This window comes from Ictidomys tridecemlineatus, chromosome 2, assembly GCF_052094955.1.
Source record: "Ictidomys tridecemlineatus isolate mIctTri1 chromosome 2, mIctTri1.hap1, whole genome shotgun sequence".
NCBI lineage: Eukaryota > Metazoa > Chordata > Mammalia > Rodentia > Sciuridae > Ictidomys > Ictidomys tridecemlineatus.
The window spans coordinates 22504220-22518369 of NC_135478.1; the positions used below are offsets into that span (position 1 = coordinate 22504220).

Below are 14150 nucleotides of genomic sequence, written 5' to 3' on the forward strand. Positions count from 1 at the left end.
AGGGGTACCAACTTACAGACCCAAAGACAAGGGACTGTTCCGATGAAGGATAGAAGGAGGGGACAAGCTGTCTTGGGAGACTTCTGATGGACATGTGGTACTATTTTCCTGATTGAGAAGGGTTCTCTTGAGCTCTCCCAAGCACACAGCGACTGGCATTTTAGAAAGAGCTCTTTGGAGGCCCAGGACATCATTAACCAATACGGAGTCTTTTCCCAACACTCCAGCTGCAGCAACTTGAGCTACATGCAGGAGGATGCAAGGTCCTTACCTTTTTCAGCTCTTCCTGGACACTATGGTTGTTCTCTTCAGAAGACAGACTTTCCTTTTGGTTCTCAGATTCCGTCTTGGGCTCAGACTCCTGTTCCTCCCCCGAAGAAGTCTCCTTTTCACTCATTTTCATTGCTAACTCGTACAACCTATTTCTCAGCTTCTCCTCCTGGGTGTCTGTGCTGGTCCGAGAATTCTGAGCCTCATTGCTGATGTCGGTCTCTGATACATCCCCTGATATCTAAAAGAAAGCAGAATCATGCAATCAGGACCCCTCTGCTAAGTCGTGCTGCCTTTGTCCCTAGTAACTCCCGAGGGGAGGAACAGAGAGTCCAGGAAAGCAGCAAGCAGCTCTCTTTCCTGACCTGCTTTCTTTTCAGAGGGAGTTAGCCTTCCACTGACTCAAATGCATACATTTTAACATTTTGCTAAAGGGCTCAGATAGGTGAGCATCTGTACTTAGAAAAAAATGTTTGGACTCCTTCCATTAAAAAAAAAAAATTCATTCACAGCATTCTCCTTGAGTTCTCATCAGCACTGAGCAAACCTGAGCACCCAGTGTCCCAGCCAGCCCCCTGGTGGAAGACATGCCAAAGTTTTCTTGCCAATTATTCATGTTTCCATGGTGGTTTGGTATAGAGAAAATGGTGTGTGTGTGTGTGTGTGTGTGTGTGTGTGTGTGTGTGTGTGTACGTGGGTGTGTATGTCTGACATCCCACAAGCAGGTAGGCTCAGGGATTAGGGAAGGCTTCCAAGTAGAAGTGATGCTTGAGTTGAGATTCAAAGTGTAGCAGTCACCCAGCTAAAGGGGAGAAAAAGGCAGGATCAGGCAAAGGGCAGAGATGTTGAGATGGAGCAAAGTCCTTCCACCTGTGTAAGGAATATTGTGTGACCTCCCCTTAATAACTAGAGTTCCAGTCTAATAATGAGCTACCTCTTGATCCACCTATCCATCTGGTGAGTATCTCCTAAACTCCTTCCATGAAGGAGGTCTTTCCAAGACCAAGGGAAACTCCAGGATGCCATGGAGATGGTGGCTCATCTCTATTCCAGGCCTTCAATTGGGGAGATGTGCATGGAAATAGTCATGTGTACATAATACGGCACACCATCTGGGTCCTCCGGACCCAGTTTTAGTTTTTGAGTTTCCCCTAGGAGTTGTTCTATTGTGAGGATTGAGCTTTCATAGCTTTATTTTCTTCAAAGGCCTCCAGAGAACAAAGAGAAAATTTACTCCTTTAAAAATTGGAATAAAACCAATATATTTTGCAATTGCCATATGCCTTCATTGACTATCTTATAAATCTCAGATATATGAGGGATCTTCTCTTTTTAAGTTGCTGCTCGAGCTGCAGCAACTTGAGCTACGTGCAGGTGGTTGCAGGGCCCTTACCTTTTTCAGCTCTTTTTTTTTTTTAATTTATTTTTTGGTGTTGTAGTTGGACACAATACCTTTATTTTATTTTTTTATTTATTTTTATGTGGTGCTGAGGATCGAACCCAGGGCCTTGCATGTGCTAGATGAGTGCTCTACCACTGAGCCATGACTCCAGGCCATGAGGGGATCTGGATACTCTTATTTTTTCTTATCTTTTGAAATATTTTGCTACTCCTCCTCCTCCTCACAATTATTTTCCATCGTTACTCACCAGTTATTCCAAACTATGCTAAAAGTGACTGAAAATAATAAGCAGGAGGAGAAAGGAATGGCCTAGAAGGAGGATTCAATAGTGAAATACATCCTCACCGTGTTAGCTTTCATTGCACACTGCTGAGAATTAAGAAATTTTCATTGTGATCAAGAGAAGAAAACCAACAGAGAACAATTATTAGAGGACTCGAGATGAATTCCAAGAGGAAAGCAGCAGCTCCAGATTCTGACAATGGTGGAATTCATTGTGTTAGGTGAAATCTGACTTCTGATGACAGTGTCCTAGGTGAATATTCTCCAACTCAAGCATGGACGAGTAAACATTATTGACAATATTGCTAATTATAAAAAAAGAAATATTATGGTGTTTTCCTCTAGTTAGTCACTCAACAGGAAGGGCTTCATCACCTAGCATTTTGTAGTAAGAATCTGGGTGGGTGACAGAATGTTTTATCCTTTAGGATGTTGTACGCCGAATTTACTTGGTCGTTTGCAATTAAATGAATTCTAAAGGCAGATGTCTATGTAAATGTAATTAGAAGGACATGTAAGAAATATAAATTTTAAAAATCACTGAATTAGGGGCTGGGGATGTGGCTCAAGTGGTAGCGCGCTCGCCTGGTATGCGTGCGACCCGGGTTCGATCCTCAGCACCACATACCAACAAAGATGTTGTGTCCGCCGAGAACTGAAAAATAAATATTAAAAAAATTCTCTCTCTCTCTCTCTCTCCTCTCTCACTCTCTCTTTAAAAAAAAATCACTGAATTAATTTAAAAAAAAAGGATCCATTGGAAATGTCTCTTTCTTTCTGGTTCTGAGAGAGAATCAATGATGAAGTCCTTGTGAGAGTGCTACATTATGCTTGAGAAAGAGAAGTCCCTTAACTTGGGTTGCAGGGACAGTCCATGGGAAGAATAGGCTCTGGGCTGTTCTCACAAGATGAGGAATGTTTTAAGATATAATCCTGGGGACTGGCATTCTTGATGAGAAAGCAGTAAGACCAATGAGACCCACGGTGTAAGAGCGCTTGGCAAGTAGAGAGGGTGGGCAGCTTAGGGGTATGGAGAAACAGGCCTGGGTCAGACTGCAGAGGCTGAACCATCAGCTTAAGCAATGGGGCTTTATCTCTCCAATAGTTTTTCTGCTACTGTGGTGTTAAGAAGCAACTAAGTTGGCCAGGAAGTTAGCAACTGGCTACAAATGCACCCCCCGACCGTGACTTTCCCTGATCTCTTCTCAACATATTTAGCGCACTGAACTGACAACTTATTGCAGATTTGTTTTTCTTTAGCTTTGGCCTAATTATTCTCTGGATACACAGACAGTGGAATATGAATTTAGAAGGATAAAATAGTTAATCCAAAAGATGAAAGCCTGCCTGACACTATCTGTCCATGTCTCAGACCTATTTATCACAGGAGGACATAAGAAGAATTAGTTCCTTGTAACATGGCGTCTGTGGATGGGCCTTTGAGGACCCCTAATATTGTTTGCAAACTTTGGATTACATGCACAGGTTTCTTGGGATGAGGGTTACTGTGCTCATTAAATGGAAAATGGTAGAGCCACAAAATAGGAAGAGGACCCGAGAGGCAAAGGGTTTAAGCTCTTGTTTCACAAAGGCGGTGTTTACAGGCATGAGAAGATAACTCTTCCAGGAGTCTTTCTGAGATGGATTCACTCAGAAGACCATCCTGACTTTCAGTTACCCTTTCAATCTGCATACCCTGAAATCCTGCTTACTTTAATTTATACGCTTTTTATTCAGCCTCATTGTCTTCCTGGTAAGGGAGTGATGTCTATGTCTTGGAGGCTAAACAACTCTGGTCCAACAAGCATTTTTCACAGAGCCTATTTTCTTACCTGCCAGATTACTTTGGAAGATAGGGGAAGGTTATGGGTTTTCTCCACTGTTATGGTTTAGATATGAGGTATCCCCAAAAGCTTTGTGTGAGACAATGCAAGCATTTTCAGAACTGAAATCATTAGATGATGAGAGGTATAACCCAATCAGTGGATTAATCCACTGATATGGATTAACTGGTTATAATTAATTATAGGCAGATAGGGTGTGGCTGGAGGAGGTAAGTCACTGGGGGTAAGTCAATGTGCCTTTGGGGTATCTATTTGGGGTATCTATTTTGTCCCTGATAGTAATCTCTGTTACCTTGATTGCTTTCCTCTATTATACTCTTCCACCATGATGTTCTGCCTCACTCAGGCTCAGAGTTATGGAGTTGGCTGACCAAGGGCTGAACCTCTGAAACTGTGAGCAAAATAAATTCTCCTCCTGTAAGCTTATTGTCAGGTCTTTTATCAACAGTTATTAAAAAACTGACTAAAACTCGCACTTTTGCAAGAGAGCCCAGCTAAAGGATTACTTTCAACAGTTACATGTCAATCTTCGTTGAATAGATCCTAGTGTCCTGGTGATGAAAAACACTACCCCTGATCTAAATATCAAAGCTTCTGCACCTTGCTTCTACACATTATGTTAGTGGACTCTGGAGAAAAGGTCTAACTTACAGGTTAAACAGAACTAGGGGAAGTCTATGTGGCAAATGCTCCTAGCTGGACTTGTGAATCCCTTGGCACAACTGTGCTGAAGTAGGATCAACAACGGGCTGGCTGGCTCTACCACTGACCTGTCTCTCTCTGAGGGCCCAGAAAATATCTGTCTCTGGTACTCGAAGGCAGAAGTCAGTCTTTTCTCAAGGTGTTGCCATTAACCTAAAACTACTGTTATTTACATTCCATACTCTGGTGAAGAAAGCATTTATTTTTATTATAATGTGTGGGATAACAACAGTCAGACACACCAGAAAACATATGTCAAACACTAATCACATTAGCACAGAGGACATGGGAAGACATCATCTGGCATCTTACAGAATTTAACATTATATTTCTCACTGCCTCAAGGAAGAGGCTGTCACATGGAAAGACTTGACTTTGGTCAGTGGGACTGACTGCTCGGAGGGTAGGTCTGGGGATTCTTAGCATCACAGTGTTATCTGAAAGACTTATTTTTAATTTTTATTGTTATAGATCAGTCGCCTTGGTATGGATTCATGCTGTCAAGTTCTTTGTATTTAAAATTGATTTAAAAACAAAAAAAAACAAAAGAAAAGTCCTTACTCTAATCTGGGCATATCTCCCCCCTCTGAACTGTTGGGATCTGCCTGACGTCTCTGTTTTCCCTTTCTCTTCTTCTCTCTGACAGAATGAGACCATGCCATATTGACAGGGCCACAATTATTTCCCACAATTATGATAATCTCACACAAAATATCAGGGAAATTTCCTGCATGAATTCTTGAGGTCAATGTTTACATAATGAAAGGGCAGATTTAAGATACAGTTATTTGCATACTCACCATAATGGGTCTGGGGTCAGGATCTGGGGTGGAGGGGACTGAGGTATGTCCCAAACACCCCTCCTCCCTTCAGTGGTCCCTGATGACTTGCTCTCCATTTTGGCTCTTGGGTCTTTGCCATAAAGAATGGAGAGCTCCACATTTTCTTTTATGGGGTCAACATGGTTTTTACAGCCACATTTAATTAATACTTAGCTCTGCTACTTAATATCTGTCCAAAATAAAATCTGAAAGGATGACCTTAATATCCTATAGACTCCTGGTGAAAAAACCCTGTTTCGAGAGTCTCCACAGGGCCCTGAAACTCCCTGATCCCGGATGTAAAATGTCATCTTTATTTACGTACATCCTTTGCTGCCAGGAAGAAGACCTTTCGCCAGGTTCTTAACAGGCCCCAAGACACAAAAACAGGTAAGAAGCACGGTTACTCAGCAAGCTTCTGGTTGTCTAGACGTGTCCTCTGCAGCCAGTTTATCCCAGAGGCACACCGGGCAGGTCTCAAGAGGGACCGCTTGACAAATACATGGCTACGATTCTTCTCGTGCTGATGGGTGTCTGAGCACACATGGTTCAATTGTTTCCAGGTTGGTTTTTTTGAACTGGATTAGGCAGTTGAGGTTGGTTTTGAACTAGATTAGGCAGTTGAGGATGTGGGGTAAAGCACCTAGGGAGAGGGCAATGTTGGCTTAGGGCAGTTCTGCCTTCAGCCATATTATAATGTGTCTTCTCTTTAGATGTCATGGAAGGAAAGATCCTGTGCCCCTACAAAAATTTGAAAATTAATGGCAGAGAACTGAGGGGTAGAGTGAACTATCACCCTTTGGTCTGTGCTCTGGAGGAAATTCAAATATAATACTGATGAAACTGTAGGGCCCTGCTTAGGGACGTTCTCTTGGCACAGTTTACCACCCCCAGCTCAGCTCACTGCCCACAGGCAGGATCTCACAACACTCGTCAGTGAGCATTCTCTTGAACTCAAGAATCCACAGCACTCATGAAACAGGGCTTGGGGTGGAAGCTGACCACTCCTGTACATATACCCAGATTTAACCCTGCAGCCACCCAGGACAGCCACCTGGAGCACCTTGGCCCCTCATAAGCCTGACTTGACTGAACTGTGGTTGCTGGGCTGCATTGATTGACACTGAGTGGCATTACCAGATGCAGCCTGCAAAGCATGTGTTTACTACGAGCATTTCACAGTGGAGGGTGCTGTATTCTGCATTGTCTCCACGAGGATCTTGCCCTACTTTGGATATTGAATATCCCCCAAAGGCTCACATGTTGAAGGCTTAGCCTGTGGTGTTTTGGGGAGACGCTATGGACCTTTAGGAGAAGGGGCCAAGTGGAAGGAAGTTAAGTCATTGGGGGCGTGCCCTTGAAGGTGATATTGGGATTCTAGTCCCTCCTGTTTCTCTGTGCTTTGTTGTTGCCACTAGGTGAGCATCTTCCTCCACCACATGCTCCCTTTCATGAGGCTCTGCTTTGCCACAGGCCCCAAAAGGCAATGGGGGCCAAGCAGCCATGGAGTGAAATCTCTGAAACTATGAGCCCAAACAACCTTTTCCTCCCTGCAAGTTGATTATCTCGGGTATTTTGTCACAGCATCAGAAAGCCTACTGACACAGATCTACAGGATCAGTTTCTTTTAGATCTCAGCTCTCAGGGTAACATTTTTGAAGGGATGGTTTTATTGTCCCATTATGACTTCCATGACCCAGAAAACTGCTCATGTCTCCCTTCTCCTATTGTCTTCTAGAAACCCAGAGCTGAATTTTGGTTATCTTTTGCCTACAAGTAAGATGTCATTGTTTCCATTTTGGGAACTCATGGTACTCCTGGCTTCATCTTATCTTCCCTACCCTGGTTTTTCCTTTGACCTACTTTTTCCCATCATTGTACTTTAATTTTATTTTCTTCTGCTTATCTTTATGTAAACCACTTTAGATTATTTCTGGAGCAAGACATACACATATTAAATAAAGGAATATTTACTGATTATTAGTTATATAAAATTAGGAGCTTCTTACTCTGGCAAGATTCTTTAAAACATTTTTAAAAGAATAATTAAGATCCAGAATGCTAGATGGGGGCAAATTTACCCCCAAGAAAACAAGTTTTGCTAATGAGTACAACCAAAAATGAAACACAGGAGGGATCTAAAATAGCAGCCCCCTGTAACCCTGAAGCCTCAATCAACAGAAGATTAATCAGCAGCCTTCCATTTAAAAATGGCATCTGGCACACATCTCTCGTACAACCACTCCAAATTTTCCACCAAAATTGTGTGGGATGATGCAGAAAAAAAAAAAAGAAAGAAAAGAAAAGAAAATCCGCAAGACTAAAAAGCTACGGAAGTCAGCTTGTTACCAGCAAAGGATGGGAGAATTTTTCATTAAATACAAGGCCCGTTGAAATGACTGAAAAACGTATTTGTAGACATCCACTTTCCCTCTTATAAGAAGTTAGAATATAATTCCTGGTCCCCCCCCACTCCACCCTAGTATTCTCTCAGCCTCAGAGCTTGGTCCAGAAATGAAAGATAAATGCTAACCATAAAAATAAAATAAAACCAACACCAAACAAACAAGAATATACAATCCGAGCCTTGTGTACTTGTTCTTTTCAAGCATCTAAGGACAAGCTCTAACTCCACGTTCCTTCAGTGTCTCCTCCTGTCTTATGGCTACTTGGAAAAGATATCCACTCAAAAACATGTAGGTGGTGTTGGGAGAAGAACTAGCCATGGTTGCGGTGTTGCATCCTGGGAGATGTAGTCATGAAAGGTAGGCCCCAAGGGCAGAGGACACAGAAAATGCAGAAAGTGTTCAGCAGGGTTTGCTACTCATTGATCATTCATTCTATGTAATTCAGTTCTGTGGCTAGGTTCTTAGCCACCTGTTCAAAAACACAGAGCCAGGCAGTAAGAATAGAAAGCATCTATCTTAAGTTAGCAAAGTGGAGATAAATTTTTTTGTATATTAGGTATTGGCAAACAATGGTGTGCAGAGAGCAGCTCCTCATTCAAGAACTACTAACAGAAAAATTGAAGGTGGAACCCATGGAAAAATACCCCAGAGCAAAGGAAACAAACTTTAGCCAGAAGGCATCGTGTAGATTTTTCTAGCAACCAGGACTCAAAGTCTGATGGTGGTTTTGCATTCTCATTAGAGAGAAATAATACTGTCTCCGTGAAGTTAGAAGGGATAATCACTTAGACTAAAAGAGTATAGAATGAGCTGAAATGGGGACATCGCTAGGATGAAAGACCGCAGACAAATGGAAAATCCAGCTTCAGATACAGACCTGCATTTGAAGATAGTAACAGCAGAAATTAACATTGGCAAACGAAGTAAGTGATAGGAGGACACAATTTGGAAGGTTTCCTACAAGGACGAGGAAAAGAACAAAGTGGGAAAGCAGTGACAGAGGGTGTTAGGCGTGGAAGAGGAGGATAGAGATCAAACCTGTAAACGATGGGTGCTCTGGAAAAATTAATCATCAGAAAGATAAAAGAAAGTGCTCCTACTGGGAAAAAAAAAAAAAAAAAGATCCGAACGTGCAAAAAAGAGCTCACTGTGTTATGTACAAAGGCACCAGAGGAGTAAGTACCTACCATTCTGGCAATACGTTTGCTTTTCAAAGATAAATCTGACAAACATCTAGAAGAGAAAAATCTTATAAGATTTTTCTCTTCTAGATGAGAAAATAAAAAGAGAAAATAAGACTGTGTTCAGGCTTCTCTTCGTCATGATATGCTAGAAAGCAAAGTAAAAACCCCCTGCAGAGTGTTGGAGCAAAAGACTTCTAACCTACAGATTTTATGCCATCTACAGACATCTAGGGATTGATTGGTTTTAGGAGGCTAGAAGAGTGCATTCACTTAGCAGTTTATAATTACAGGTAACACAGAGGCTCCATGTCCAAAGGGTCGTGTGGAGATTTGAGGCCAGGGATAAAGGTAGAGAATGTGGGAAAGGACTTCTGCTCTCAGCTGGCTTTATCTGCTAATTTTTGCTAGCATCTAGCACGAAGTGAAATGGCACAGAATGGTGCCTCACCAGAGTGAAAAGAGATAGGAATTAAGAAAACTTAGGGGTGGTGAGGACAACAGTAAATAAGGGTGGGGACTCAGAAATGAAGACTGGTAGACATGAAGGTAAAATGAACATGAATGTCCCGAAGCTGGACCCTGTCTGTCTTGTTAAGATCCAGAATGGTGCACAACCTAGTGTTGTTTTTTCCAATGCACATAAACATTCACAAAAATCAACTTTTTGCTAGGTCACAAGGGAAACCGCAACAAATTCTCAGCAGAATTCACATAAGACATATTCATTGTTCATAATGCATGTTAAAAATGAGCAACACAAATCAAAACCCAAACCAAACCAAAACAAAAGCAAAATGTCATCCATTTCTCTAAATTGCTCTTAATTTGATGAAAAAGAGAATTATATTGAAATGATAAGCTACTTTGAAAAATTTGACAATAGGAACATTCATATCCAAGCCTGTGGGATGCAATCAAAACTGCATTAAGAGAAAATTCATTAGATATTTTAGAAATGTGGGTGTGTATGTGACATATTTATATATATTAGAATATACAGAAAGATATATGAAAATAAGAAAGCAAAAGGAAGGCAGCAATAAATATAAGATCAGAAATTAATGACTATGAGACACCCCTGCTTCCCTCCACCTTCCTAGAATTTAAAGAATAAAACTAAAAGCTGGTTCTTTGACACTCCTGGGAAGATTATAAAATGGATAAATCCAAGCGAGAAAAGAATGAGAGAGGGGTCAAGGGGTGGGGGTGGGGGAGTGTTTTATGTGAATGAAAGCAAGAAAGAAAACAAATGTTAGCATTATAAACAGAAAAGGTAAATAACATCAATGCAGAGGAAATTAAAAAGAACTTGATGAGAATATTAGGTACAATATTATACCAGTAGATAAATGATGGATTATTTAATAATAACTTGATGATGCCACATGCTGTGGTGTATGCCTGTAATCTCAAAAGCTCAGGAGGCTGAGGGAGAAGGATCTGCAAGTTCAAGTTCAGCCTTAGTAACTTAGTGAGAGCTGGTCTCAAAAAATAAAAAGGGTTGAGGATATGGACCAGGGGTTGAGCACACCTGGGTTCAATTCCTACCGCTACTGCTACTCCTATTACTAATCTGGTGACAAGTGATCAATTTAATCAAAAAGTCTAGCTCTTACCTCATAATAAGAAAAGTAAAATACAGATTGACCAAAGAGTTAAATGGAAATAATAAAAAACTACAAAGCATTTGGAAAAGAATGGAAAGACATAAGATCAAGGAACTAAGGTCTTCTTAAGGCACGACATACAAAAATAATAAAGGAAACATGGGATGGATTATTATTAAGAAAAAATTTTGTAGGTAAAATAACATTAAGGCAAAAGTGACAAAGGAGAGAATATTTTCACATGTAACCATCACAGAACTAGAACTTGTAATATGATTAGGAAATAAAACCAATTCCTAGAGTCAATAAGAAAAAGATAAAGAGTACAATAAAATAATGTGAAAAAAATATAAATGTGCCTTCAGAGAAGAAAAATGCAAATAGCCAAACATAGGAAAAAACTGATTGGTCTTGGTAGTAATTATGAACCTACTAACTAAAAAGAACTTTTTCTAACATAAAATTGGCAAAAACCGAACAGACCGACAATGATATCGTTGACAACATGCGAGAACACACTGGTGCTGAGGTCTCGGGAGCTCAGTTGGCAAGTCTATTTTAAAATTAAAGATCCACACACACCACCAGTCAGCAATTCTACTTTTCGCATAAAAAGATGTGTGCAATGACGATCTCTGTAGTATGTTCCTAATAAGGACACCTTGGAAAGCCTTTAAACACCCGTCATTGTGGAAAGTTGTTGTAATTAAAATAGAGTCGTTTTTGTGGTGAGCCAAGGGGTCCTGAGTGGGGCCCTGGAAGTGCCTGAGCCAGCAGGTGATTACCACTAGCAAGGCTTAGCATTGTCCCCACATGACATGAAGTGGTGATGAAAAGCAGAGGGATTGTCAGGACTTCCTATTGTTTTAAAATGTTTTACAGATAATACACCCCTTAGGGACTGCTCTCGAGATGAGCAGCACCCACACTCACACCCCTACCCCTGACATACCACCTTCATGTAATCTTTTGCACATGGAATGTGTGGATCCCTGTGTGCCGACTGACACCTCTACTGCTTGGCTGTCAAGAGACAGGAGTGGAAGAATATGGACAGCATGATGCCAATTTTGCTACGACACAGATACATTTTCTCAATGTATTTCTATATGTACTATATGGAGACGGATACACGGAGATGGATTGACACCAAATACACCTGTAATTACTTTGGGGAAGATAACAGGGGTTTAGAGTTGTGATCCAGGGGAACTTGGTCTACACACTTTAATATTTTTTTTTACATGGTAGGATATTCATTTTATATTATTTTAATCAATTTATATGCTTAAAAAGTAACAATTTACATATTTTATTTATTTGCAGAAGGTACCTGCCCCCCTCCCCCACTCCTTTAGTAAACTAAATTGAAGGGAGGACGCAGAGGGCCAGGGTTTTGATGCCTCTGGCAGCGTCACACTGGCTCCACCTAGTGGGGATAAAGGACTTTGCTACTCGCTCCGCGGTTACTCCCAGGGAAGGAGTGGCCCTGGTGCCTTTTGGCTGGCCTGAGCCTTCTCCCTATTTATACCTTGCAAAAGATTAACAACAGAACATAATTTAAAAGCCATTATGTCATAAATAGAAGGCTTCAGGCACCTGATTGTGGTAGTGATGAGGCATTTGAATCATGTGGTTGACTCAAAGTCTCTGCACAAAGTCTCTACTTGAACTAGATAACAATGATTGACAGCAGTTGGACTGAATTTTTTGTTGCTTCACTCTATGGTCATAACAATCCCATAAGGCGGATTTTTAATAATCTTATGTTACAAGGAGGAGAAAATAAGAGCTTGGACCAAATAAGATACTGTTTTACAGGCAATATATTAGCAGGTCAGGTGGAAGTGATGCCAGATTCTGTGTTCTGAGGCCTTTCATGGAGGGTCTCAGGATTGGATCTGGCTGATGGAGTCAGAGAAAGTCTTACAGCAAACACTGGTAAAGATCCAGCCTGAATCCCATGGACCTTCATGAATGGCCTGCAGCCTTGAAGGACAGTTTCTGGCCCACTGCTATCTTCCAAAGTCAAGTTTTCACATCTCTCTTCTTCACCTGAGGAACTTCTCAGGTCCCCACTGCACAAATCTGGCTATGTACAGAGTTAATGCCCACCCTGGGTGAAGACAACCCTCTACCAATGGAGGATGGGAGATGTGGATCAATGCCTCCTGTCCTCCATTTGGAAAATTCTGAGCTGTGTCCTATGTAGTTTCCTCGAGAGTCTCTGATAGGACTGAACCCCAGCTGCCTTTAGCCCACCTTAATTGACATTTCTCACTTCCCTGTCTCACACTTGGGCTTCTGGGATCCAATTCCTCGACTCAAGTTTGATTCTGGTGGTACCAAAACTAAGAGTGCACAGTTGCTAGGTACTGTGGGAGTCACGATGACATTCAGGAAGTGGATGTGGATTCTCCCAGGGTATGAAGTCAAGCTGATGGTGATTTGATCAATGACTCTGTGCCTACAGGGGCATGGCAATATAATTAGATTTCTCCTAAGACTTCCAGTTTCAAATAGGACAATTCGTCGCTTCTATGAGATTATTTAAACTTTCTGGGCCACGTGTGTCCCTTTTGAGTTTGGAAACTACTGCTAATGAGGAGGCCATAGTGGGCTCCATGAGGTTTGGTGGTGGGTCTGCACTGATGTTCAGCAGGACTTCCCCTGAAGAGGCAAAGGCACAGGAACAGCAAAAAAAGGGTGTAGAGCTAAGGATGAGCAGTGCTTTTGGGAATATGAGATCCATCCAGATAGGGAATTCATGGCCTGAGATTGCAAGAAAAACTATGTGAGCGCATGTGGCTGTGTGTGTGTGTGTGTGTGTGTGTGTGTGTGTGTGTGTGTGTATGGGTACATTTTTCTAGGGATAGAGTTCAAAGCCTTAAATGCATGTTCTAAGTGGGCTCAGAAACTACATCACATGATCAGAGCCACCAAGGATGCTGAGAGGGCTGTGAGGTAGACTAAGAATCCCAGAATGTTAGCACATCACAGAAGGCTAGCAATGGCAGAATGTTCAGTATGATAACGGCACCTTGAGTTATCAAACTGAAACAGCATTTACTGAGTCCCTGTGCCACGTGTAGGACAGATCTGAGCTCTTTATAAACATTTGCTTGTCCCAACCTTCCTCTGAGCCATCTCCATTTTACAGATGTGGCAACTGAGGACGTGAGAGATGCCTTGCCCAAGGTCAGACAGTTGGATTTGAACCCAGGCAGCCTGACTCTAGAAACCTCACCCTCAACTCTACGTCACTGGCCTTCAAACTTTAGCACGCAGTAGAATCTCCAGGAGGGTTTGCCAGGACAGATGATCTAGCATGTTCCGGGTGGGGCCTGGGAAGCTGCATGGTTAAGAAGTTCCCAAACGTGCTAATGCTGCTGGTGTGGGGAGCACACTTTGAAAACCACACTTTGAATTCTAAGCTACTGTCTCCAAAGAAGAGAACATGGAGCATTGAGGTGACCTGGCATGAGTCACTCAGCTACTTAGCAGTAAAACCAAGATGAGAATCTGCTTCTGTGGATTCCAGAGCCAGGACTCTTGAGGCCACTTAGCTGGGAGGAGCGCATATTCTACTAAAGAAGTGTGTGCACCTGAATTTTCACACTGAAACCACAG

At 41.9% G+C, this 14150-nt stretch overlaps 1 protein-coding gene across 3 annotated transcripts in view; it reads right to left on the bottom strand.

Moving 5' to 3' along the window:
- The window catches only part of Myrip (myosin VIIA and Rab interacting protein), a 327896-nt gene that overhangs the window by 45098 nt on the left and 268648 nt on the right, over positions 1-14150 (bottom strand). For all 3 annotated transcript variants that reach the window (XM_021732376.3, XM_078038098.1, XM_021732359.3), the window contains one exon: positions 272-511. In XM_021732376.3, coding sequence (XP_021588051.2) covers positions 272-511 — 240 coding nt within the window. The remainder of the gene's footprint in view (positions 1-271; positions 512-14150) is intronic.